Consider the following 27,325-nt stretch of genomic DNA (forward strand, 5'->3'; position numbering starts at 1 on the left):
TAATAATATATACGAAATCTGAACAAATTAAAATATATTTAAGGATCCATCTCCATATTCAATCCTGATATTTTTATTTTTCATGTTCCTACTTAGCTTCCACACCTATTTAGAGATTGATTTGCTTTTTTTCAGTTGATCTGAATAGTAGGTGGTCTGACACTTAGCAAAGGGTTGGAAGGACCTTACTAACTTGCCTCATTAGCGTTTCTCTCTTGCAGTGCAACAAAACCCATCTGGGACTTTTGCTCTGAGTTCGGCTTCGATGAGCAGATAAATGATCTAGCATAGCTACCTGCCGGACCCTGACTTCAACACGGTACGCATACATGAACTTTTCTACTGAAGCAGGACTTCCTGACCTTTTGTTTCTGTTCATACACATCGATTCATTCCACTCCACTGACTCTTCTTTCTGTTTAACCGTTAACAAAGGCAATCAATGAATATAAATGTTCGGATTGAAACCTAGCACAGATGTAAATGCACACAAAATGACGACACCAATGGGAAGAAAGGACTATAAAAAAGAGAAAGAACAATCACGAGGAAGACGAGATAATGTTTGAGATCTCATGAGAGACGTGAAGAACGTTAGTGATCTCGAGAGTGACGTCACAGCTGTACGAACGAGGAAATAAATGTTGCTACAAAGAACAAGCGAGTTGGAGTTATTTCCTATTCTGTGTCTTGGTTTCCTTTGCGACTGAAACTACACACAACATGCGTTGGTAATCGCACAATGGTACAGAATGAGACATTGCGTTTTTATTCTACAGGTCATTTATTTAACGACACGTGCGCTCTTGAACATTGTCTTCATTAACGTATTCTTTTAATACAACACCCTTTTCTTTTTATTCCCTTCTATTTATACGTTAACAAAGACAATTCCATAAAGTTGTTTTAAATGTTTAAATAAGACTTTATCTTTTTATTTTATACTAGCAGGCCGCCCGGCGTTGCCCAGTCATAAAATATGCATAAATATTATATTTTAATTCGTGCAGAAACTGAGATATGTATATGCAAGCATAATGTTTTTTTTCTTTTTTTTAAACAGTTTACTTTTTGTAAGTAAAACAAATACTTGAGCTGAGATCGAAACCAAAACCTAAAGACAGTGCGTCAAGTATGATAACTATTAGGTCAGCTAAATAAGACTATCTTTTTATCCTATATCTCGATGATTACCTACAAATATCTAAATGTCATTCTATTTCGCATTCATAGTTGGTCTCTTACCAGTCGAGCATGTCAGTCGTCACCCAAACAAAGAATTGAGCAACTCTGTCACAAATTACCCCAAGCAATGGTCGAAATTAAAACCGGCAAAAATAAGAGAATTTTATAGGGAAAATCATTTGATGCAGCTATGACCAATTGTAACAGAACGTGTATGAAGTGCGTGAAAAATATAAGCAGGAGCTGTAAAATAGCTGGCTTACAAGGATATTAGCAGCAATAGCTGGGAAAAAAAAACAAAAAAACATATACAAATAAAAAAATGTGCACCAGCTTGCAAGATAGGAAAAAAAGGACACCACATAGTCGGGACAAGAAAGAGGGCAATGAAAAAAGATGTATAAGAAATGGTAATCTCGTCAGCATTAGACAAAACCAAACTCTTTGCAGCTAATTTTACCCTATGCGACCAGGACCCCCCCCCCATATTTCCTATAACAGAAAACAGGCTATGTGACATACAAATATCTGTGCATGATGTCGCCAAGCTAATCAAGAACCTCGATTCCAGTAAAGCAATTGGCCCTGACGGCATTCCTATTATAGTGCCAAAAAAGCTTCAACCAGAACTAGCTCCCATACTTGCAAAGCTGTTTAAGCGCTGTCTTAAGGAGAATTGCTTCCCAACACCCTGGAAAACCTCATCAGTATGCCCTGTATTTACGAATTCAGGTGATCAGTCATCTCCCTCTCAGTACAGACCAAGAAGTCTCCTGTGCGTCATGAGTTGCTGGAATGCGTGTTAAATAAAGAAGTAGTTAACCACCTCAGCAAATATAATCTTAGTGACATGCAATATGGTTTCCGTTCTGCTAGATCTATAGCAGATGTGCTTACAGTTATATATCATAGGATTAGCGAATCTCTTGACAAAGGCTTCCCTTCTAGAGCAATTGCTCGACATAACAAAGGTCTTTGATAGGGTATGGCATAAAGGCCTACTTTACAAAATTTCCAGCTACGGTATAACTGGAAATTTTTTCTCAATTATTAAATCATTTCTCTCTGATAGGCTCATAAGAGTAGTAGTTGATGGGCAGAAATCATAAGCTCACAGTATTAATGCTGGAGTCCATCAAGGGATCTTCCAAAACATATCCTTAGATCATTCATAGACATTGATGCTGATGACACTACCATCTATGGCAACACATCTAAGGCCATAAATGACAAAGTTCTCTCCTCTGATCTCGAGCAAGTGGTACAGTGACGAAAGAAATGGCTGGTTACTTTTAATGCATCTAAAACCAAACTCCTATTTTTACATCCTCAACGCTCTGATCCCCATCTGGCATCAATTGAAATGAATGGCTCATCTTGAGGAGGCTCCATGTTTTGACAAGCTTCTGGGCTTGACCTTTACTCCTAATCTGAAATGAAACATGTACATCAAATCTGTTGCTAAGGTTGCTGGAAAAATGGTAGGATCCTTCTACCGCTCCAGTAGATATCTCACTGCTGATGCAATTATCTATCTATATAAAAGCCAAATACATCCTAGGATGGAGTGCTGTTGCTACATCTGAGGAGGAGCTGCTAAAAACAGCTTATCCTGCCATGACAGTTTAAAATAAACTTCGTAGCTTAGTGCGTGATACCCTTTTCTCTTCCTTGCAACCTATTTCCCACAGAAGAGACGTTGCGAGCCGGTCTCTGCTTTATCGTTACTTCCATGGCAAGTGTGTGTCTGAGCTCCAATCTATGCCCCCCCCTCTCTCACCAAAAAACACTAGTCTAGCTGAAACCACTGTCAATAATTTTCCCCACTCTTTATCTGTGCCTAAACCAAAACGTAGATTCCATGAACAAAGCTTTTTTTTTAGAACTGCACGCCTGTGAAACTTTCTTCCATTTGCCTGTTTTTCATCTGACTACAATTTGGTCGTCTTCAAGTCCAATGTATGTAAATTCTTGATGAACCGTCCCTTAAATAATCCAATTCACCAAATTTCCACTACTAACGATTACTATGATATTATCGCATTAACTACTGTACACTCATTAACCTTTATCCTCGAGTGGCCTCCGGGACTTGATAAGTGGTGACCCCTATATAAAAAAATTTTTTTTTTTTTAAATGGTTGTCTATGGCCGGTGTGTGGTGTTGCAGAAGTGAGAGACTTAAACTGGTGTCAAAACGGGGAGAAAGAAAAGCGGTAATAAACGGCTTGTGTTAAAAAAGAAGAAAAACCAAGTCGTATTTATTTATTTTTGTTTCTCACTATTTAACAGTGCCGGACAGCATGAGGGTTCGAGAGAGGTTTGAACTGTAATGAGCAAGTGTTAAATATGAATTATAAGTAATATTGTTCGGTACTCATTTTAACGCAGCAAATAACTTGTTTTGTTTTTGAGAGAAAGTAATGGTAATGAATACCTTTTGCTAAAACATTTCATTGCTCAAATCTGGCTCCTATCACAGTAGCCTTCTTTGTTACAGTGCTTTGTTTTGAGGGAGGAACATAGCAGGAAATGATAAGAAGGATTTATTTATTTATTTTTGTTTGTTTGTTCCTTTTCGATGATGCAGGGGTTCGAGAGAGGTCTGAACTCTAATGAACACAGTACAAACGTAACGGCCACATTACACAATGTGTAATGCACATTTGATGGGGAAAGGGCACACTAATTAATGAAGAGAGTAAAAATGAAAATAGACTCACCGTAGATGAAGGTGGCATATTATTCCATGGGAAAGAAGGCATTCCATTGAAATTATTCTGAAACAAAATAAGTTTATATATATATATATATATATATATATATATATATATATATATATATATATATATATATATATATATAGCGTCCAAAACTAAGGGACAACATTTTAAAATCTAATATTTGCTAGAAATAACAACTGGTAGTCGTTATCATCCATAATAACATACTAAAATTTGAATCATTTGCAAAGAATAGAAAAAGAATTATAACAATTATTTATTTATTTTCAAAATAGGAACGTCCAAAAGTAAGGGACAAAATTGAGAAAAACAATGTAAAGAGCCAAGAAACACAATAAAAATACATGTACAATCAATATTTAGTAAATGAGCCTTTGCTCTCAATGACAACTGCACATCTTCGACTACAAGAATGAATCAGTTCTTGAAAATCATCGATACTAATTTTAGACCATTCTTCTTGAAGCTTCACCCACAAATCCTCAAGAAATTCTGAAAAAAATGGCCTGACTTTCACGAAAAACACTCGTCTAGCTGAAACTACTATCAATAATTCCTATTCTTTATCTGTGCCTAAACCTAAATTCCATGAACAAAGTTTCTTTCTTAGAATTGCACACTGTTCTGTTTCCCTGTTTTTCAACTGAGTACTATATGAACGTTTTCAAGTCCAATGTAAACAAGTTTTTGATAAGCCGTTCCCCTTAAGTAATCCAATTTACCAAATTTCCACTACTAATGATTACTACAATATTGTCTCATTGACTACTGTACACTCATTAAACTTTATCCTTGAGTGGTCTCCGGACCTTGATAAGTGAGGACTCCTTTGCAAAAAAAAAAAAAAAAAAAAAAAAAAAAACTTATCCTATTATTCCTTCCTTCATTTCTTCTTTCCTTTTCTCTTCTATCGTTCACCCACGCATGGAACATTGTTGCCACAAATGGGTGAATCAATCAACCAATGTTTGGTACATTTTTTCGCCAGAATGCCAGTATCTTCAGACAGCCTGATTTGGTAGCACCATATGTCTTAACAAGTATTACCACTCCAGACCAAAATGGACCTGCAAACAATGGTAACTAAGAGGCAACTCCACATTCCCCACAGCCCCTAAATGGGCTCTTACCACTGGATGTCTTAAGATCATAACCAAGACCCCCCCCCCCAATAAAAAGTCATCAATCTAATATATCCTATACTGTAAAACAAACTCCAACCATGTTCTCATTGGTGCATCTCTGTGCTTCGTAGAAGGTGCTTTGCTGACCTTCAATCTCTGGTTCCTCTTTGTAAGCTATTCACATTAAGAACTCGTCTTTTTACCACAACTGAACAAAAACTTCCTTTCTTCCTCTGTCTTCTTAAAACTAAAAGGAATTCCACGTACAGAGTTTCTATCAAAGGACTTTCCTATTTGTGGAACACATTACTAAGAGACTACTTCTCTGCAGACTAGAACATGAATATCTCCAAATCTGATACCACCAAATACTTTCTTTTTTTTAATACAATGTAACAAATACAATTTTTTAATTGGGGAGCGAAAAGAGTCGAGTGTTTGACAACAGAGTTGTTAATTACAGTTTAAATGAAGAGGAGTTCGGGATTATGATATTTATCATCATGTTGATCTATCCATCTCAAACAGTTTTAGCCTTGGTAAGTAATGACTCATCAGAATAAAAAAAAAGTCTGATCATAAGGGTTCTTGATTATTGTCAGTTAACGTACTTCCTGCGTGGCTGCTACTAGAAGTGATGACAAGGCAAATCAATTCCTTCGCTTTTATTCTTCTTCAGTATTTCTGTTGTGAAAATGACATTATTGAAAAGTATAGAATAAAAATTAACAAAACTATAAAAAGATAAAAAACACAATTAGTTTTTATTTTCACTTTTAATTACAAAACTAAAAAAAAAATTTTTTTTTTTAATTTTATAAAAAAAAAAAAAAAATATAGGTTTACAAAATTAAAAAAATATTTTTTTTATTTGAATTTATAAAATAAATGTTTATGAAAGTATAAAAAATTAAAATCAAAATAAAATTTCAAACATAAAAAAAAAGTATCCAATACAGAATATTCCCAAGATGTTTTAACTAATTCGTAATTAACCATTTTAACTAATTCGTAATTAACCATTTTAACTAATTCGTAAGTAACCATTTTAACTAATTCGTAATTAACCATTTTAACTAATTCATAATTAACCATTTTAACTAATTCGTAATTAACCATTTTAACTAATTCGTAATTAACCATTTTAACTAATTCGTAATTAACCATTTTAACTAATTCGTAATTAACTATTTTAACTAATTCGTAATTAAAATAAAACCGAAAAAACTTTTCAATGAATTTTGAATAAAAGGAAAAATAATGATTGGAAAAATAATGATTGGAAAAATGTAATTAAAAAAGAAACAAAAAAGTACATGCACAGGCGATATATAGATGTTAGAGAATAAAGGCGAAGGAACGGATTCGCCTTGTTACTGCTTTTGGTAACGCTACACCAGAAGTTAGGAAATATGTTAGCTGACTATAACCAGATTCTTATGCGACAGCAAAAATAATTTATAAAGTTTAAAGTTACTTACGGTTGTAAGATATGGGGGTATCCAAGGCTGATTGGTTGGATCAAACTGCTTTTGTCTTTTGGAAGACTTTGAACGTTTTGAGGAATGTTTCTTTTGTTGTGGATATGAATGTTGGGACATAGAATTACTTTCGCATTCACTGCTGTCTATCTGAAATGTAAAAAAAAAAAAAAATGCAAACATCCCATAAGCAGCAATTTTATTGGAATTTCAAAAGTTTTTTGTTCTTTTAGAGAAGCAAAAGTTTGATTTATAGAATTGGTTCGGAAAAACAACTTGTTTCCAAGAATGCCTAAAATGCACTTTGTATGTTCTTGGCCTGCCATGCTTAAGTATGAAATAGCAGATACTTATGCAGAATATGTAGTGTGCTAAGATCAACGTTTTAGCAGGGTATGTGAACGGCCGGAATGTGTTGAAGCGCTTAGCCAATAGAATCACATCAGCCAATAATTGGCAAATGAGATTTTTAAACAAAAATTTAAACAAGATTAAAGGACAAGAATACTTGGAGATACACAAATGCCAAAATAACGCTGTAACAGTAAAACATCCTAACCTAACCTAGTCAGTATGATTTAAAAGGAATAAAGAAGTATTGAACAATGAAAAAAAGACTAGAATCAAGGGAATTACTCAATAAAAGAAATGAAAATATGGTACTTGTACAGTTTAATCAAGACATTAAAAAATGAAAATATCGAAAAAAAAAAAAGGGTTATATTGTATGTATCCGTTTTGGACTGAAGATCTCTGAAAAAAAATTTTCATTTAATTTGATCGAGTTTTTTTTTTTTTACAGCGGAAAAACACGTTCTTATGAGAGGGCGTTGAAGTTAGCCATTGTGAAATTTGCTGAACACGCCAAAGGGAGATAACTCCATGTAAAGCGCCGACACTCCCTCCCCATCTTTAATTCTAGCTTTTCTTCCTAAAAATCAAACCTTTTGCTCGGTATCATAAATTGTTTTTTCGCTGTAAAAAAAAAAAAAAAAAAAATACTTGATGAAACTAAGTGAAATTTTTTTTTCGGAGAACTTCGTTCCATAATGGATACATGCAATTTAAACTTTTTTTTCGATATTTTCATTTTTTAATGTCTTGATTAAACTGTACAAGTAACGAGAATAAAGGGAAATAACTTGCTGAAACTTTATCTTTAAAATCGCTGCTATTTTCAATTATACAAAGTAAAAATAGACTAAAATCAAGGAAAATAGTAGGCAAAATAAAATTTAAAAAATCATAAAAAACAATTCTTTACTTGATTTGAATTTTTTAGTTTCATAAGGTTTTCCATTAATTTTTTTTTTTTTTATTGTATTTTCTCAATAAGAAAAAAAAAATTGATTTGAAATTAGTTTCATATTTAAAATATTCCCCCCCCCCCCGCCGTGATAAAAGCATTATTTAAATTGAAATATGAAAGTTTACGTTTTAACGGCCGATACAAATGCAATTTTTTTCTCAAAATAAACAAACTGCATTGTATTGGATTTTAAACATAAACTCACACATTTCAATTGAAATTTGAACAATTCTTTTATCATGGGGAAAAAAAAATCTTTATTAATTCATAAAGCGTCACTGTTGAATAATACAAATTCTCTTAGTGACACCACGTTACGAAGAAAGAAAAAACACACGATAATCCTGAACAAGATTCTATGATTGGTGAAAAGTCTAGTTTTAAACAAAATATTTTAAATCTGCGTTGTATTGTCTTTTAAGCATAAACTTACGTATTTCAATGTCTATATTTATGTTTTTCAATCATTTTTAACAGCGTTTTAACATTCATTGGTTAAAAAAAAAAGTTTTCATTTGGCATCTTCTAGCAGTTTAAGGTAACATGCGAGAATATGCTAACAATAACGTGGTCTATTCGTATTATTTGGATTCATCGAACTACTGTTCTCATTTTGAGTGTTATTTTCACATTTCGATCGATGTAACCTCCGACCTTCTTCAGGTGTATATTGTCGAACTCTGGAATGTTTCTGTCGAATTTGAGAATTTCGAAGGGAACCTTTTATTTACTTCATGGGAGTAGCATGCTTTTGTTCCATCAGCCATGACCGGGTAGAGGTCATAAGTAATTCGAAATTATATTTTCCAGTTGCCCACACTGAGGATTGAACCCTCAGGAGAATATCACTTTTGTACAAGTGATTTTTCCAAGTACTCTAACCACTGCGCCACGGGTCCTTGCAATTGTACTCAAGATGAGAATAATAGTCGGATAACTCCGAATAATACAAATACCCAATACTCATCTGAAAAGTTCAAATTATGTGGTCTGTATTCTGCACAAGTACCAAATAGCATTTTCGCTAGTTTAAAAACAAAATTTTTTTTTAAGTTAAATAGTTAAAGTCATAGAGTGGTGCCCTCCCTTACATCTTGATGAAGTTGCCAATGAAAAGGGGAATCTTCAGGTTGTCCTATGGATCAGTTCACTGCAAGGGTTAGGATTAAGGTTTAGGGTTAGGATTAAGGTTTAGGGTTAGGATTAAGGTTTAGGTTTAGGATTAAGGTTTAGGGTTACACAATCTAACTTAAAAATATTTTGTATTTTATAAAACTGGCAATCACAAAGAAAGACTGATTCGTCTAAGTGGTGTAACTACTTTTACTAAAAGTTTTTTCATTCGATAATTTAGGACTTAACTGGAAGAAAAGAAAGACGTTACTATTTTTTTTTTTGTTGCAAATAAATAATGGAGATATCACATAAAGTATACACGGGGCCCGTTTTTTTTTTTTTTGGGGGGGGGGTCACCCTGTATATACATACATGATGGAACAATAAAAGTGTCGCCCTAAAGAAAACAACACTTGATTATGTAGTAGAGTTGGCATCTATTCAATGTAGCTGCCTTCAGCCTCAATCACCCCTTCGATTTGGGTCCAGAACTGGGAGCATGTCTTTTCCATAAGCACTAGCGGGAGCTCAGCAAATGGCGGCAATCAGGCTAGGTTTGGTATTGTGGGAGGTCATGTTGGTGATGTTTTTGACATATGACCAAACAAAGCAGTCCAGCGGGTTCGAGTCAGAGGAGGAGGGGGCCCAATGAAAGAAGAGTACAGAGTCGTAGCACTCCTTCTGAAGCCAAGCCTGGGTCTTTTTGGACTTGTGAGCTAGTGCAGAGTCCCGTTGCCACACCTAGAATCTGCCAGTGGCCACCTGATTGCATCAGGGGATCACCACACTCTTCAGCACATCCAGTTACACTTTGGTGTTGATTTTCAAGCTGACTTTGAAGATGTGAGGTGGCATGATGTGGCCCTCACTTGAAACCACACCAAAGACCGTAGACATGGCCAGAAACTTTGTTTTCATCACCCTAAGCACGTTCCTGTTATTTGTGATGCATTTTGAGGGTGCTGGCAATGGTCCTGTTATCATAACTTGGATCAGTAGAAAGCATGAGTTGTACGGTGGCAAATCTCTGATCTCGCTCGTTGAACATTGTGTCACTTTCAGACATGATAGAAGGCTCCTAGAACACAACTGCCCATCTAGTAGATGGTCTGCAAAAAAAAAAAAAAAGATTTTTTTTCATCAAATGGAAATGGAATCATGTTGTCTTTTCTGAGACGACAATTTTATTGTTCCACCCTGTACATGCATTATTTCATCTTTCTTTCCGTTAATCAGATGACATTGAGACACTTCTAGCAACAAATCAATCAGTATAAAACCATTCCAAAAAAGAAGCATTTCAAAGTAAAGACTATTTTCTTTATGAAGAGTTTTAAAATCAAACTGGAATTACATAAGTATAAATCAGAAGGGACTTTTCATACATTGACAAGATTTAGCAAGATTTCTACTAAACAGAAAACGGAAGCTGAAAAGAAAGTTTTATTTAACATAACCACTTCATCTTTTCCAATTTTGATGCCTTTAGCAGCCCTTTTTTCCACCTGTCTGAATACCCTATATACCAAATTTAAAATTTGTAGATCAAAATTTTTATGAGTATATAGGTTGAGCAGTATCCTCACACACATACACATTCTCACTTTTATAGATAACCACTTCATCTTTTTTTATCTTCAGTCAGTGAAGTAGATTGCGGCAATTTTAATATTCGTCTCAATCCAAAGCTAAATTCCCCCACCCCCAACATTAAAAACTGACTACGTGTCTAATTCTGCCCTTGGTGGGTGGCAAGTAAATAAGAACTTACTTTTGTATCCGAATTTGAGGATCTGTGGATCGGAAGGAGGAGATCCGTGAGATTCTGTTCTTCTTCATTGCCGTAATCCGTGTATCGGACGATGCATGTTCCGGCCGAGTAATTCATCGAAATGATTGAAGCCTCATAGATCAAACCATCTTCTGTATAGACTGCTTGGCATTCGTCGCCAGTACGCCATTGCTGAAAAGACAAGATAGATGAGAAAGAAATAAAAACAGAAAGGGTAATATTAGTTAGGACAATAAATCGAAGTCAGAAATCGGAAAAATCCGAATGGGGGGGGGGGGTCAGTATTGAAAAAATTGAGCCTATTTTCGACTTCCACAAACGATTCATGAAATTTTTTATTGTTTAAAACTTAATTGCTAATGAGAAAATGACAAATATTTTTTTGTTTTTTAAAATACTAGTAAAACTAAGTTATAGATTGCAATGATGAATTCAGATAAAAATGGCACAAGTAACATTGCATGGTAAAAATGGCACAAGTAACATTGCATGGTAAAAATGGCACAAGTAACATTGCATGGTAAAAATGGCACAAGTAACATTGCATGGTAAAAATGGCACAAGTAACATTGCATGGTAAAAATGGCACAAGTAACATTGCATGGTAAAAATGGCACAAGTAAAATTGCATGGCAAAAATAGCACAAGTAAAATTGCATGGCAAAAATAGCACAGGTGAAATGACAACTGGATAAATAAAATATTGGCACAAAAAATTTAAATGAAAATCTCAATGAGTTTATCAATTTTCAATCAAACAAAAAAATATTTACATGTGTAATCTATACCCACAAATGTCCGTTTATTTTTGCGAAAATATATGTGGTCACAGATATTTTGGGAGAAAGGAAAGTTTTACAAGGTGCCTCAAATAAGATTTCAGACTTTTTTGTACAGGCATTTTAAATTGTTGTAGACTCTTGTAAATTTAGTATGTTATTGCTATACATCTTATGAGATGACTGACCAATTTTTACGATTTCAGGTACCAATGAACAGCTACAGCAGGAATTGGAATACACCTTACTAAAGCCAGATTGTCACAACTGGTGAATTTCAAAAATGCAATCTGAACGTGAGGACACTTTAGAAGAACGATATGCAATAAAATTCTGTTTTTAACTTGGAAAAAATACCACAGAGATGTATGGAATGCTTCAGACTGTTTTTGGACCATCTTGCATGAATCGAGCAATAGTTTTTGGGTGGCATAAGAGATTCAAGGAAGGCAGGGAGTCTGTGAGGGATGATAAGAGGTGTGGGAAGAGTAAGGAAGTCAGAACACCAGAGTTGATTGGCCAAATAAAGAATTTCATGAATAAGGATCATCATGTGTCTATAAAGACAATAAATGCACAGTTTGATGTCAGTGTGGGAACTGTACACATAATTATTCATGAGGAACTGAAGATGTGGAAGATTTGATCAAAGTTTGTCCCAAGGGCGCACCAGTCCACAACTTCATCCTTGTCACAGACTATTTGACCAAGATGGGCATCAAGACAGTTCCCCACCCTCCCTATAGTCCAGACCTTGCTCCCTGTGACTTTTGGTTATTCCCTAAGCTCAAGGAAAACCTTAGAGGCTGTCGTTATGAGACAATTGAGGAGATGAAAGGGGCTGTGTCGAGGGTTATTGACACGCTAACACAAGAGAACTTCTATAAGTTGTTGAACGGTATAACAAGTGAATTGCAGATAACTTCGAAGGGGACTAGAGTTTCATGTGTGTACTATCAATAAAAGTCTGGAAACTTATTGAAGGCACCTCATATTTTTTAGAAAAAAAAAATCATTCGTAAGCAACTAATGCAAATCCGTAGGCATTAAAAGATAAATCTTGCAAGTTTGAATTATTGAGTTATCTCCCTTTGCTTTTGTTTTTATTATCTAACCTCAAACATAAGACAAGATGACAAATGAAATGGTTTACGGCATATCGACACTTTTCGGGTTATCTAATGTCTAATCTAGTAATCTTTAGAAAAAAACTTAGGCTTCAACTTCTTTATATCTTCAAATATTTATTTATTGTGTTTAGTTTGATTGTTTTGTACAGGAAAACTGTTTTTGTTTTGGGCTTTGCCGAACATGATTGAGTTTTGCAATGGAAAGGAAAAAACACACACCCAGGATTTGTCAGAGTTTGTGTTTGGCTTTATTTTTTGTACTTACGAGTTATTGCACTGGTAAGTGAGAGTTGGAGATATGCGTTGCATGAAGAGTATTGATGCGATGGCTGTGCAAAGAAAGGTTTAGATCTTATGGTCTTCGGGGGAAGGTTAAATGTGGACGCTATATGGAAATGTGTGCAGGACAGGAAACTTTGTTAGTTTGGTCACATTGAATGAATGAGTGGTTTGGGCTAGTAGATGTAGAATAGTTGAGGTAGTAGGTCGAGCTGAAAGAGGAAAGCTGATGAAAATAAGGACGGATTTGGGAGAAAGAGAGATAAATAAAAACCTGGGCAGAGATAGGTTAGTTTGGAAGTCAGTTTCAAAAAGCCGTCGAAAAACATGCCAACATATAAAAAGATGTGAAACTCACGCTGACAATGATGTTGATGACGACAAAGTTAATGCTGATGATTCAAATTTTATCGTTCCGTCATGATCAATATATTTTGTTTATAATGAAACTTAAAATAAAAATAAAACCAAACCTTTAATTTATTTTTGTTCTTTTTTGGTTTCTTTGGTTTCTTTTTCTTCTGGGGTAAAGGTTTTTTGAATTCTGAAGATTGGCTTTGTTCAGACTCCTCATCCTCTTCGATGGCCTGGCCCTAAAATGCAAAAAAGAGATGAAGTTTTATCTGCTCAACAAATTACGATATGTTTCAAGACAACAAAAAAATATTTTCAAATGACTAGATGTTCCTACCTGGTATTGCCCAGGATTAAACAACATTAATATCAAGTAATGGATTTTCAACGAAAAAGGAAACCTTAGATGGCAAGAGTTCAATGTTCAATCTGATCTTTTATTAGGAGTTACGATAATGGGCCCCCAGTCTAATTAGGACCCATTTCTTAGTGTTTTGTCCGAATTAAATGAAACTTTAATCATAACTAGTTTATTATATTCAAAACATCACATCAAAACACAAGAGTCTTTGGCCTTTTTTCTCCATTCTATAGCATATGTTCTAGATGGCCTCTATTTAGCTTTTGTTTTTTGGGAGGTCACCCTGTATTTGTAAGCAATGTTGAACTTGGTTAGTACATGGGTGACCATTTGGGAATTGAACGTGATCAAAACATGGGTGACCATTTGGGAATACCAGGTGCTCTTTGCTTATTTCTGCATTGTTTTCAATTGTCCTGAACTTCTCCTTGCCACTGGAATAAAGCAGTGACAATTCAGGAGGTGGTGAGGTTAGAGATTGTGCAACTCGTTTTACAATTACATGTGCAGCCCCCCTTGTAGGGGATATCCATTGTCTCTCCAGAAAGAATATAAAATCCACATGACATCACGATAATATTCGGGAGCAATTTGATTCTTCAAAGGCATCATGACGAAAAAAAACATGCGAATGTGATTTCGTGCAAATGTGGGAAAAATATACAAAGGCGCACCATGTCGTCCACAAAAATTAAGTTTAGAAAAACATTGAAACGTTGTAATACGTGAAGAGATGGGATAGTTGGGTACGGGTGTAAACATACGAGGAATAAAGAGGAAACCATCCACCCTTATGGGATGAAGTAAAAATTATGGACAGAAGAATGGTAAAGAGTAAGACGATTCAAAGAAGCGGCACATATGTTAGGCAATGATGACCTGCTAAGCAAATCTAATACATAGTACGAGTATTAGTCCACTTTTAAGACTAATACCCATACTACACATTCGCACATGAACAGCGCTCACCACTGGACTTACAATACACAACCACACTGCTAAAACGACATCATGGCACGTGAAAAAAGAAAAAAATATATATATATATATTGTATTGTTTTTTTTTAAATCCTGATGAAAGCATTTTTATAAGCTGAAAATTTGAAACTTTAAATAAATAAATATCTGTTTATTTAAAAAAATCTAGTATATAATTTAACACAATATAGGAGCCATTAATTATAGATAAGGTCAACATTAACACATACAAGAAGGCCGCCCAGCGTTGCCCGGTTGTAAGATATGCATAAATGTAATTTAATTAATGTACAATTCTTATTTATTACGTGCCGGGGTGCCTGGCGTTGCCCGGGTGTTTGGGTGTGTATGTTGAGCGCAAAAAAAAAAAAAAAAAAAAAAAAAAAAGTTGTAGTAGGTAGGCAAGCAGGCTCGAACCCGTGACGCGAATGCGGAAAAGAAAGTGGAGGTGTGTGTAAGGGTGTTGGTTGAGCAACAAAAAAAAAATAAAATAAATAAAAAAAAATAAATAAATAAATAAAAAAAAAAAAAATAAATAAATAAAAATAAAAAATAAATAAATAAAAAATAAAAAAATAAATAAATAAAAAATAGGAGTAGTAAGCAGGTTCGAACCCATAATGCACCAGAGGAAAAAGAGGTGAAAAAAACCCCAAAAAAACTGTCTGACCTATATGCCTACCGTGGTCGTGACGTCACGGGCGGTCAAAATAATGCCTTTTATCCGACGTTGTGGACGCAAGGGTTGAATGACTTTCAAAAAATGTCAGCGAAAAAAAACGACCTTCCCTGTAGAAAAATGTCCAATTGAGCATGAAGGAATTAATGTTTTTGACCAATTTTTTCGATATTTGTTGTCCGAAGGTTCGATCGTCCAAATCTCGTGAAAATCTGTCGCCTCTATCAAAAGTTTTGCGAGGCATGCAAACATACATTCATAGAAACAGGTGAGGTTTATTTTATAAACAGAAATACCGTAGGTATTAAATGTAATGTTAAATTCCTTTACAAAAAAAAAAAAAAAAAACAAATAAAATGAAGTAAAAAAAAATGGAAAAAAAACTGAAACGTGTATGCAAGTATTGCTTTTTCTAAACAGTTCACTTCTTGTAAGTGAAAAAAAAAAATACTCGAGCTGAGATCGAAACCAAAACCTGAAGACAGTTAGTCAAGTACGATAGCCATTAGACCAGCTTGGCACAATCTTTAAAAAGTGTTTCCATACCCACTTATTATTTCTAATCATAAGGAATCTGTGATGAGAGATTCATGCATGTGCATTCGTGAAACAATTGACAAATAGATAAAAATGCGATGACCCCCACATATCAATTTCGACCTCTTAGCAGTCCTTTTTTCCAGATGAAATCCGATTAAAAAGTTTTTCACATATCTGAATACCCTATATACCAAATTTCAAGTCTGTAAATCCAAAATTTGTTGAGTATATAGGTTGAGAAGTGTCCTCACACACACACACTTTCATTTCTGTCTTCCTCTATCGTTATTTTCATGGCAAATGCCCATCTGAGCTCCAATCTATGGTCCCCCACTCGTCAAACTTTCACAAAAAAACACTTGTCTATCTGAAACCGTTATCAATGATTTCCCAATTTTACACATGTCTAGACCTAAACGTGGATTACATGAGCAAAGCTTCTTTCTTAGAACTGCACGCTTGTGGAACTGTTCCGTTTGCCTACTTTCCAGCTGACTACAATATGGTCGTCTTCAAGTCTAACATAAACAAATTCTTGATGAGCAGTCTCTTTAAGTAATTCAATTTACCAAATTTCCATTACTAACGATTTTTTTAATTTTTTTTTTTTACATAGTGGTCACCACTTATCAAGGCCCGGAAGCCACTCAGGAATAAGGGTTATTGCAAGTACATTACGTTAGTGTGGAGATTTGATGAAGTGTTTACTTAAGGGGGCGGTTAATTAAGAATTTGTTAACATTGGACTTGAACACATCCAAGTTGTAGTCAGGTGGGAAGCAGGCAGACGGAACAGAGTTCCACAGGCGTGCAGTTCTAAGAAAGAAGCTTTGTTCATGGAATCCACGTTTTGATTTAGGCACAGATAAAGAGTGGGGGAAATTTTTCACAGTGGATGCAGCTAGACGGGTGTTTTTCGTGAAAGATTGGCGAAGGGGGGACCAGAGATTGTAGTTCAGACGAGCACCTGCCATGGAAATAACGATAAAACAAGGATAGGCTCGCAACGTCTCTTCTGTGGGAGAGAGGTTGCAGGGTAGAAAAAAGGGCATCCCCCACTAAGCCACAAAGTCTATTTTGTACTCTGTCAAGGCAGGATAGGCTGTTTTAGCAGCTCCTGCCCAGATATGGCAACAGTATTCCATCCTTGGAAGTACTTGGCTTTTATATAGATAGAGAATTGCATCAGTAGTGAGATATCTTCTGGAGCGGTAGAAGGATCCTACCATCTTTCCAGCGACCTTGGCAACAGACTTGATGTACGTGTTCCATTTCAGATCAGGAGTAAAGTCAAACCCAGAAGCTTGTCAAAACACGGGGCCTCACCCAGACGAGAGCCATCCATCACAATTGATGCCAGATGGGGATCAGAGCGTTGATGATGTAAGGATAGGAGTTTGGTTTTAGATGCATTAAAGGTAACCAGCCACGTCTTCCCCCACTGAACCACGCGCTCGAGATCAGAGGAGAGAGAATCAGAGAGAACTTTGTCATTTACAGCCTTTGATGTGTTGCCGTAGATGGTCGTGTCATCAGCATAGATGTCAACGAATGATTTAAGTATGTGTTTAGGGAGGTCATTGATGTAGATCAGGAAGAGAGTTGGGCCCAGGATGGACTGCTGAGGGACTCCAGCATTAATACTGCAGGCCTCCGATTTTTGTCCATCGACCACTACTCTTACTATGATATTGTCCAATCGACTGCTGTACACTCATTAACCCTTATCCTCGAGTGGCCTCCAAGACTTGATAAGTGGTGACGCCTTTGTGTACAAAAACCGCCGACCAAAACATTGTGAAAATAACACTCAAGATGAGAACCGTAGTCTGAAAAATACGAATAATTGATCCTCATCTCCAAAATTCAGAAATGTAAAAATGTTTTGTTGTTGGTTTCAAATACGATATCACATTTAGTGCTACAAACTACCTGGCAAATATACCTGGTGAACCAAGTGCAAGAGACATTCAAACAATTGCACTTAAAGGGACAGTTATAATCTTAAATAGATCTCTCGGTTGGAATAACTGAGTTAGCGAGTGAATGTTTGGCATCTGGTAGGATGCCTTGAACAAACTGATAAGAAAATTTAAAAAAGAGAGAAACACACTATCACAATAAACTTTTCCGAATCCAGTATAATAGAGAAAGCGTTAAAAAACTTACCTTAATTTCTTTTATTGCAGTGTTGTAAGCCTTTATCAATGCTGTATCATCCCAAACATCCGAATCCGTGCCATCCTAACGTTGCAAAACAGCAAAAAAAAAAAAAAAACAGATGTAGATTATTAAAAACTGGCCTCAATTACCTGCCGTTGTTCAGGAGTTATACGAGGTGTCTTCAACAAGTTTCCAGACTGTGTGGAAGGAGCAAGGAAGTCAGAACATCAGAGTTGATTGGCCAAGTAAAGAATTTCATGGATAAGAATCGTCATGCGTCTATAGAGATAATAAGTGCAGTCTGATGTCAGTGTGGGAACTGTACACACAATTATTCCCGAAGAACCGAAGATGCAGAGGACTTGTGCAAAGTTTGTCCCAAAGGTGCTCAGAGAAGATCACTGACTATTTGACCAAAATTGACATCAAGACAGTTCATCACCCTCCCTATTGCCCAGACCTTGCTCCCAGTGATTTTTGGTTATTCCCTAAGCTCAAGGAAAACATTAGAGGCTGCCGTTATGAGACAATTGAGGAGATGAAAGAGGCGGTGATGAGGGTCATTGACACGCTCACACAAGAGGACTTCCATGGGGAATTCAGAAAGTGCATTGCAGCTGAAGGAGATTACTTTGAAGGAGACTAGACTTTCATGTGCGTACTATCAATAAAAGGGACTATATGAAAAAAAATCTGGAAACTTATTGGAGGTACCTCATACTTTAATTTTTTTTGTTTTGATTTTTTTTATTTCAATTTTATTCTTTAAACAATACCACTTTTTTTTTTAGGGGGGGGGTATTGGTACAGTTTTTGAACGAGAGAAAACTTCTTTAGTTAATTAGTTGGACGACAAAGACGAAATCTCATTTTAACATTCCAAGCAATTTTATTGATCATCTTTGTTAAGTAAAAGAGAAATGGAAAAGAAAACTCACCAAAAGAGTAACACCAGGAGTATGCATAAAGTAGGAGTATGCACAAAGACATAAAAAAAATTAGGAAAGATTTTAAAAAAAAAAAAGGTGAGGGGTATATATATATATATATATATATATATATATATATATATATATATTTGTATAGTGCAATTTCTCACTTTAAAAGGAGTTCATTTCGGGGTTTTTTTTTTTTTTTTTTTTTTTGCACTTTCACCCCAAACAAGGCAAAGTTGTGAAAATAAAACTAACACTCAGGATGAGAACAGTAGTCCGAAGAATCCAAATAATACGAATAACCAATCTTCATCTAAAAATTTCAGAAAGGTCAATTTTAAAAAAAAAAAAATGTTTCTTTTGCATTTTCACTCCGAACAAGGCAGAGTGCCACTTTGATGTACCTATTTACTATGCCTACCCATGGGACAGAGTTAGACACCAGGGTCGTTTTTTAACGTGGAGAAAAGGTACAAAAATAAAAATTGTCTCAGTCGTGAAGGATTTATCCTCCACCGAAAGAGAACAAGAAATGGAAGTGCAGCACTGCAGCATCTGAAGAACAGATACTACACTTTGATCTTAACCAAAGATGTAGGGGACTACTATCTGGGACATAATTGCAAGGACACTATGTAGGGAGTTTAGCAGCAAGATGACTGTTTACGTTAAACTTGAACTTCTGCATGTCAGTACAGTTGGGGAAACCGGAACCCAGAAGAGAATTCCAAAGTCTAGCAGTTCTGGGGAAGAAACTATTAGAGTAGAAGACTTTCTGGAATCTGGAGATCTCTACTGTGTAGGGGTGGGATTTTGCTGCATGTCGAGTTTGTCGGGGGTATTTACGTGGAGGGAGTACAAAGGGTTGTAGTTTGTTAGAGCACCTACCATTAAAATAACCTATAAAACAGGCAGAGGGATGCAACATTTCGTTGATGGGACAGAGGCTGGAGCCTCGCTGACAGTTTGGGACCAATTAGGTTAGCGATTCTTTTTTGAACCCTGTCCTGGAGTGAGAACTTTAAGGCACTTAAGAAAAACATTAAATATTTTTTATGTTTTTATTTTTATGTTTTATTTTTTATGTTTTATTTTTATGTTTTTATTTTTATGTTTTATTTTTATGTTTTTATTTTTATGTTTTATTTTTATGTTTTATTTTTTATGTTTTATTTTTATGTTTTATTTTTTATGTTTTTATTTTTATGTTTTATTTTTATGTTTTATTTTTTATGTTTTATTTTTATGTTTTATTTTTTATGTTTTTATTTTTATGTTTTATTTTTATGTTTTATTTTTATGTTTTTATTTTTATGTTTTATTTTTATGTTTTATTTTTATGTTTTTATTTTTATGTTTTATTTTTATGTTTTTATTTTTATGTTTTATTTTTATGTTTTATTTTTTATGTTTTTATTTTTATGTTTTATTTTTATGTTTTATTTTTTATGTTTTTATTTTTATGTTTTATTTTTTATGTTTTTATTTTTATGTTTTATTTTTATGTTTTATTTTTATGTTTTTATTTTTATGTTTTATTTTTATGTTTTTATTTTTATGTTTTATTTTTTATGTTTTTATTTTTATGTTTTATTTTTATGTTTTATTTTTTATGTTTTTATTTTTATGTTTTTATTTTTTATGTTTTTATTTTTATGTTTTATTTTTATGTTTTATTTTTATGTTTTATTTTTATGTTTTTATTTTTATGTTTTATTTTTTATGTTTTTATTTTTATGTTTTATTTTTATGTTTTATTTTTTATGTTTTTATTTTTATGTTTTTATTTTTTATGTTTTTATTTTTATGTTTTATTTTTATGTTTTATTTTTATGTTTTTATTTTTATGTTTTATTTTTTATGTTTTTATTTTTATGTTTTATTTTTATGTTTTATTTTTATGTTTTATTTTTATGTTTTTATTTTTATGTTTTATTTTTATGTTTTATTTTTTATGTTTTTATTTTTATGTTTTATTTTTTATGTTTTTATTTTTATGTTTTATTTTTATGTTTTATTTTTTATGTTTTTATTTTTATGTTTTATTTTTATGTTTTATTTTTTATGTTTTTATTTTTATGTTTTTATTTTTTATGTTTTTATTTTTATGTTTTATTTTTATGTTTTATTTTTATGTTTTTATTTTTATGTTTTATTTTTTATGTTTTTATTTTTATGTTTTATTTTTATGTTTTATTTTTATGTTTTATTTTTATGTTTTTATTTTTATGTTTTTATTTTTATGTTTTTATTTTTATGTTTTTATTTTTTATGTTTTTATTTTTATGTTTTATTTTTGGGTTCTTATTACTTGATAGATACCATCTCTGCGTTTGGTTATTGAAAGCCCCACCCAGAAAAAAAAACATTCTACACAAAAAAAATATCCCCCCCCCCATACACACTTTTCTTAAAATCTTTCCTTAATATTAAAAATCAATGAATGAAACAAACAACTCAGGTTGTGTTTATGTGTTTACAAATGACACGTGTGTTAGCAGTCAACCGGTATTGATTGAAAAATATCCCCTTTTAATCTCTCAGCTTCCAGGGTCCTTTTGCCATACTTCATCTCTTTTGCTATACTATCTTTTTTTTTCCAAGCAAGTACACAAAAATATTTTGTGCCATTTTGTTTATTTTCTTTTTATGAGTAGTTTTAAATGTGAAAAAAAAAAAAAATTTTTTTTTTTTTTCTTCTTAACAACATGCACCGACGCTAAAGGAAACGATTATGCAGAATGAAATATCAATATTGTATGTATGTTTGTTGTACAGCATTCACCCTAGGTGGGTTGAACTGGCTTCCTCCGAAGGAAGAAGTGTCATGAGAATAATAAATTCACAGGCATACCCCAGTCACCTTTATGAAAATCTTGTTGACCTAATTTTATATATTCAGGGCAGAAACCCATGAAACATTCACAAAAATACGAACAAGTCAGTTATTTTATGTTTGTTTTTGCCATTAAAAAGTTCGGTTATAGTAATTTTATTTTTAAAAGTTTTAAAAATTATGTATTTTTAATAGACAGGATGTCGAATTTTAATGTTTTTTAATTAATATAACTCATTTTTATTTATTTTTATTATAATAATTATTATTTTAAGTTTTATTAAAAAGTTCTGTAAATATATTAAAAACGCACTTGGAAAGACACCCATTTATTTAAATATATTACTTTTGGATTTTTGTCATTTAATAAATTGATCACGTGAGGGTATCATGAGATTAAAATCAAAATTTAATGTTTAAATTAATTGTCGCTAAAGTTAGTGTTTTAAAGAATAATTGAATTTAATTGTATTAAAAACACACACACAAAAAAAAACTGTACATAAAAATCAATGTTGGTTGCAAAAATCCGTGAAACATTCACAAAAATCCAAACAAGTCAATTATTTTATATTTGTTTCTGCCATTAATAAGTTTTGCTTAAATGTATTCATTTATCTATTTATTTTATTATAATCATGATTATTATTATTCTAAGTTTTATTAAAAAGTTTGGATCAAGTAAAGATTAGATACCCCGTAGCAGACGACAAAAATAAGCGAACAATTCAAGGGGCATCGTTTGTTCGACCTTGACATTGCCGTTAGTTGTTTCTAAACTTGTAAACAGGTCAAATAGCAGACATATACGAATGTTCGCGAGCAAGATTTTTTTAAAAATATATTTACAAAACTTTTAAAGAGTTAAAAGAAAAAAAAAAATATTTACAAAACATTTTCTTTAATATTAAATATTTACAAAACTTTTAAGGATTAAAAAACACTTTTTTCTATTTACACAAAACTTTTTAATGTAAGTAATAAAACAAACATATTTAAACAAAATATATTTAAATAAATGGGTGTATTTCTGAGTGCGTTATTTTTATATATTTACAGAAATTTTAATAAAACTAATAATAATAATAATTATAATAATAATATAAATAAATGGTAAATTTTTACGACGTGTCCCAGCATATTATAAACAGTCCATTAGGCACCGCCAAAACTGGGGGGGCAGGTCAGTACTTTTTGACGGACCGTCTTTTTAAAAATCTACCAAAAATCAGGTAATTATCCGATCAATACGAAATTTTCAGCGATTGTTAGAAGAATGAACTTTATAACAGTGTACTTATTTTTCATAAACGATATTTATATATATATTTTTTTTTGCTTACAAAACCCCCCCTTGTTTTGAAGTGGGAACAAATATGCTTAAAATAATCATCTGAAGCTGAACAAAACATATTGTGTTGTTGTAACGGACAGAATTATAGATTAAAAAAAAAAAAAAAAAAAAAAAATTGTTTGCATACCTTATTTTGACGTCTGAATATCAGAACTTCGATTGTGTTTAATTATCCCGCTTTTGAGTTTTGAAGTGTGAAATTCGGTGAATATGTTAAGTAAAATAATTAATTTAAGTTAAGCAAAACAAAAAAAAAATTTTTTTAATATTTATACGAAAAAAGCCATTTTAAAATTTTTAATAAATAAATTAACAATTTTTTTTTAGCGAGCCGAATAATGCATGACCATTATTAAACAGGGCATGCTTTGAATAATCGATACAAAAAAAAAACATTCGATAAATATTGTGCCCTTTGTGTTAAAAATAGCATCATTTTTTTCGATCCCGTTTGAAAACGTTTGCCGCCTTTCGACTACGGTGGACCAAACGCGCTGAAATAATTTTTTTTTATTCTGCTTTAAATTGTCCCCCCCCATTTTGGGGAGCCTAGCCCCCACACACATACACATTAAAAACCAAACTCATACAAATGGTCACCCATCTGGTACTGGCCAGCCTCAGCTTAATAATACATTGAAATTTTCGTCACTGAAAAATAAGTTTTTTTGGCCTGTTTGGTCTTCCATAGTTTTCTTATTATCAAAACGAAAACGTAAACAGAGTCGATCTGAACTCTACGTAGATGCGAAATATCTGGTTACCTATATGAATAAGTGGAATTATTTGAAATTCCGGTACTTATATTATAATATTTTTGCATATTCTCTTAGAAAATCATCCTAAATCTTAGTTAGACAATAAATAAATAAATTAATTATTTCAAAACCCCTTTTTTTTTAAATATTTAAATACGTTTTTTGTGCAAGACAAAAAATGTCAATTGTTAACTTTTTGGGAAAATTTAACATTTAAAATTGAATTAAAAATAGTAGAAAAAGTTTTACATTATTCTGTTTTCTATATGATAAAATTCAGGGTTTTATCTTTCTGGAAAAAAAAAGTTACTCAGAAATAATGGATTTTAATAAATGTAATTTAGTTTTAAAAAACAACAACAACTTGATTTTGCGGCCATTTTTGGCGGTGCCTACAGTCCATCCTCCCTATGTTAAGAACAGCTTTCAGAATAAACACCCCTAACCTCAAAAGCCGTTCTTAACATGGGGAGGTTGGAAGGTGTTTATTCCAAAAGCCGTTCTTAACATGGGGAGGTTGGAAGGTGTTTATTCCAAAAGCCGTTCTTAACATGGGGTGGTTGGTGTGTTTATACTACACTGGAGCAGGTCGTAAAATAATATCAAATAAATAAATAAACCGAGGTTATAACTGAGAATTTCGGATAATGTCAATTAAAAAATACATAATTAAAAAAGAAAAAAAAAATGAAATAAAATTATAACTATAACTCAATAACTTGAGTTTTATTTCTTCCGCCTGTCACACCAATAATTTCCTGGGTAAGGTTAACACTTTTGTCCAAACTTCCAACTTCTGTACACGTAACGCACCTTCTCTCAACTCCCAACGTACTTCTGCTAATTCAACTTATTGCTTTGAAATCCAACTTCAAAATGAATAACCCTCTCAAAAATCAACCCTCTTTTATCTATAACCAGGAGCATCTCATTTGCATATCGGGTGATCACATTGCAGGCATATAAAGAGATAAGGCAGCCATTTTTGTTTCTTTCTTCTTCATTCATTTCATTCCACGACCGACCCGTTGAATTATGCACACATGCTAATTAGGTAAGTCGCATGTTTCCCTACACTCCCCCCTGATCACATGGTCACACACAGGGCAGGGGGGCAGTCGTCTTTGTCGGGTTCTTCTTCGAAGAATCGGGGGAAGCACTTCCTCATTACCACTGTTATTGCCACCAGTCTGTTCCATTATCCCCTCTTGTGGTTCCCTATGTGGTGTTTCACAATCAGGGCATGGGGGCAGTATCCGTTTACAAACAACCAATGCCATGTGCTTGTGCCAATGTCAAGGTCGAATCTCCGGTGTCACTTGAAATGTGCGCTGGTCGTCGTCTTCTGCTAGAGGGTATCTATTCTTTACTTGGTCCCTTATTGTGACAGCATTATTAGTGTCCTAAATTATGAGACGGAAAAATAAACGAATATCTTAGTAAAAGAGTTATCTCCCTTAGAACAATGACAAATTGTAAAACAGCGCCCAATGAGTACCATATATAATATTATACTATTATTAACGTTCTATATGAAAATAAGTGAAACATTAAACAATATGAACAATTCTTATATTTATTTAATAAATGTGTAAAATTTATTTCTTGTAATTGTTAACTTTTTTTTTATATGAAACATTAATTTTTTTTTTTTTTTTTTTTTACAGAAAAGTATAATTCTTACGCCAAGCTACTTATAATAATGATACAAATATTACTAAGCATAATAATTCGTCTAAGAATGCGATAAAGCTCTTCAGTTAAAATATCTGTTGGAAGAGGTTTCGTCGGGGACGCCAAATCATCTATCACCGTCTAGAAAACAAGTAATGCAACAATCGAGAAATATGCCGGAATGTCATTGTCCTAAATGATTCAAATTTAATTCAGACTCCAGCAATAAAACCACTAAAACTGAACAAATGTATTTTTTTTTACTTGTACCAACCAAAAGTACTTATGCAGAAGAAGGTACCATACTGAAATAATCACGAAGAAACCCATTCTTAACATGCGGAAGTGAGGATGTTTTGTAACTAATTCATACTTTCACCTAACAGATTAATAAAGAAGAGATAAACTTTGAAAATACCATTTAAAAAATAGCACAGTACATCGAAGCAAACGACACTTATAAAGAGAAATATAAACTTCAAGACATATTAGTTTCTATATTTACCTGACCACGTTGAAATACGACCATACCGTTCATATCAGCCATGTTTTCAGTTAAACACCGGTCAGTTTCAGACGGTGTAAACGGGCGACATGTTCTTTTTTTAATAAATTTCCGAGTCTAAAAATAGTCCTAATACGACATAAGGTAATAAACGGATTTATGTGTCGTCTTTGTCAGTTTACAAATATTAAAACGATCTCTAGGATACTATTTTGCTAAAAATCTATTCTCACGAACCAAGGACGATAAATCGATTTAATAATGTGCACATACGCGCGTATTAAAAAAAAAAAAATGATTGAAAAACTGAAACTTTTTGGTACTTTTACTGTTTAATCAAGACATCAAAAAAATGAAAATATCGAAAAAGGGTTATATTGTACGTATCCGCTTTGGACTGAAGATCTCCGAAAAAAATTTCATTTAATTTGATCGAGTGATTTTTTTTTTTTTTTTTTTTTTTTTTGCAGCAGAAAAACACGTTTTTATGAAAGCGCAATGAAAGTAGCCATCTTGGAATTTTTTAACACGCCACGGGGAGATAACTCAGTTTAAAGCGCCGATACTCCCTCCCTACCTTTAATACTAGTTTTTCTTCCTAAAAATCGAAACATGACTACCTTTTTCTCGGTATTATAACAAATTGTTTTTTCACTGTGAAAAAATAAATAAATAAATAAAATAAAAATACTTGATCAAAATTAAGTGAATTTTTTTTCGGAGAACTTCATTTCATAACGGATACGTACAATATAACCTTTTTTCGATATTTTAATTTTTTAATGTCTTGATTAAACTGTACAAGTATTACCTTTTTTAATGTCGCTAAGTAGGGTTTGCGGGTGATATGAGAAAAATAGGCATTCAAAATGTTTTTATCTTAAACATTATTATATGAGGAGTCATTTCGAGTAAAAAATCAATTTATTTTACTCATATAAACTAGAGATATGCATGATTAGCGTGTGAAAACATAAGAATCAAGGGTAAAATCCATTGAAAGCGGTCGGTGGTTCTATGAGAAAATAAAGCTGTGTACGCATTATAAATGTTTCTTTTCTGTGTCTTATGTTATACATTAGTATATTAGGGGTCATTTCGAGTTAAAAGTTTATTTACTGCACTCATCTGGACTAAAGAAAATCATGATTTAAATGTGTATGTCTCGTCTAAATAACTAACGATAATTCTCTGATATGGCCGACAAGACGGGTGATCAAAAAGTCAGATCGAGCATACCGGAAAACGA

At 33.1% G+C, this 27,325-nt stretch overlaps 1 protein-coding gene across 2 annotated transcripts in view; it reads right to left on the reverse strand.

The window, feature by feature from the left end:
• The window catches only part of LOC145249752 (survival motor neuron protein-like), a 75,188-nt gene extending 48,965 nt beyond the window's left edge, over positions 1 to 26,223 (reverse strand). Inside the window, exons 1-6 of one of the 2 annotated variants that reach the window (XM_080111667.1) lie at positions 26,077 to 26,223; positions 18,021 to 18,095; positions 13,413 to 13,532; positions 10,731 to 10,922; positions 6,535 to 6,684; positions 3,909 to 3,965 (exon numbers count right to left, since the gene is read on the reverse strand). In XM_080111667.1, the coding sequence (XP_079967793.1) occupies positions 3,909 to 3,965; positions 6,535 to 6,684; positions 10,731 to 10,922; positions 13,413 to 13,532; positions 18,021 to 18,095; positions 26,077 to 26,118 (636 nt within the window). In that variant the 5' untranslated portion in view covers positions 26,119 to 26,223. The remainder of the gene's footprint in view (positions 1 to 3,908; positions 3,966 to 6,534; positions 6,685 to 10,730; positions 10,923 to 13,412; positions 13,533 to 18,020; positions 18,096 to 26,076) is intronic. The other variant, XM_080111668.1, reaches the window with a different exon arrangement.
• Positions 26,224 to 27,325: the final 1,102 nt, after the last annotated feature.

Source organism: Euprymna scolopes, chromosome 28 (genome assembly GCF_053919585.1).
Source record: "Euprymna scolopes isolate OS-2025 chromosome 28, ASM5391958v1, whole genome shotgun sequence".
Classification (NCBI taxonomy): Eukaryota; Metazoa; Mollusca; class Cephalopoda; order Sepiida; family Sepiolidae; genus Euprymna; species Euprymna scolopes.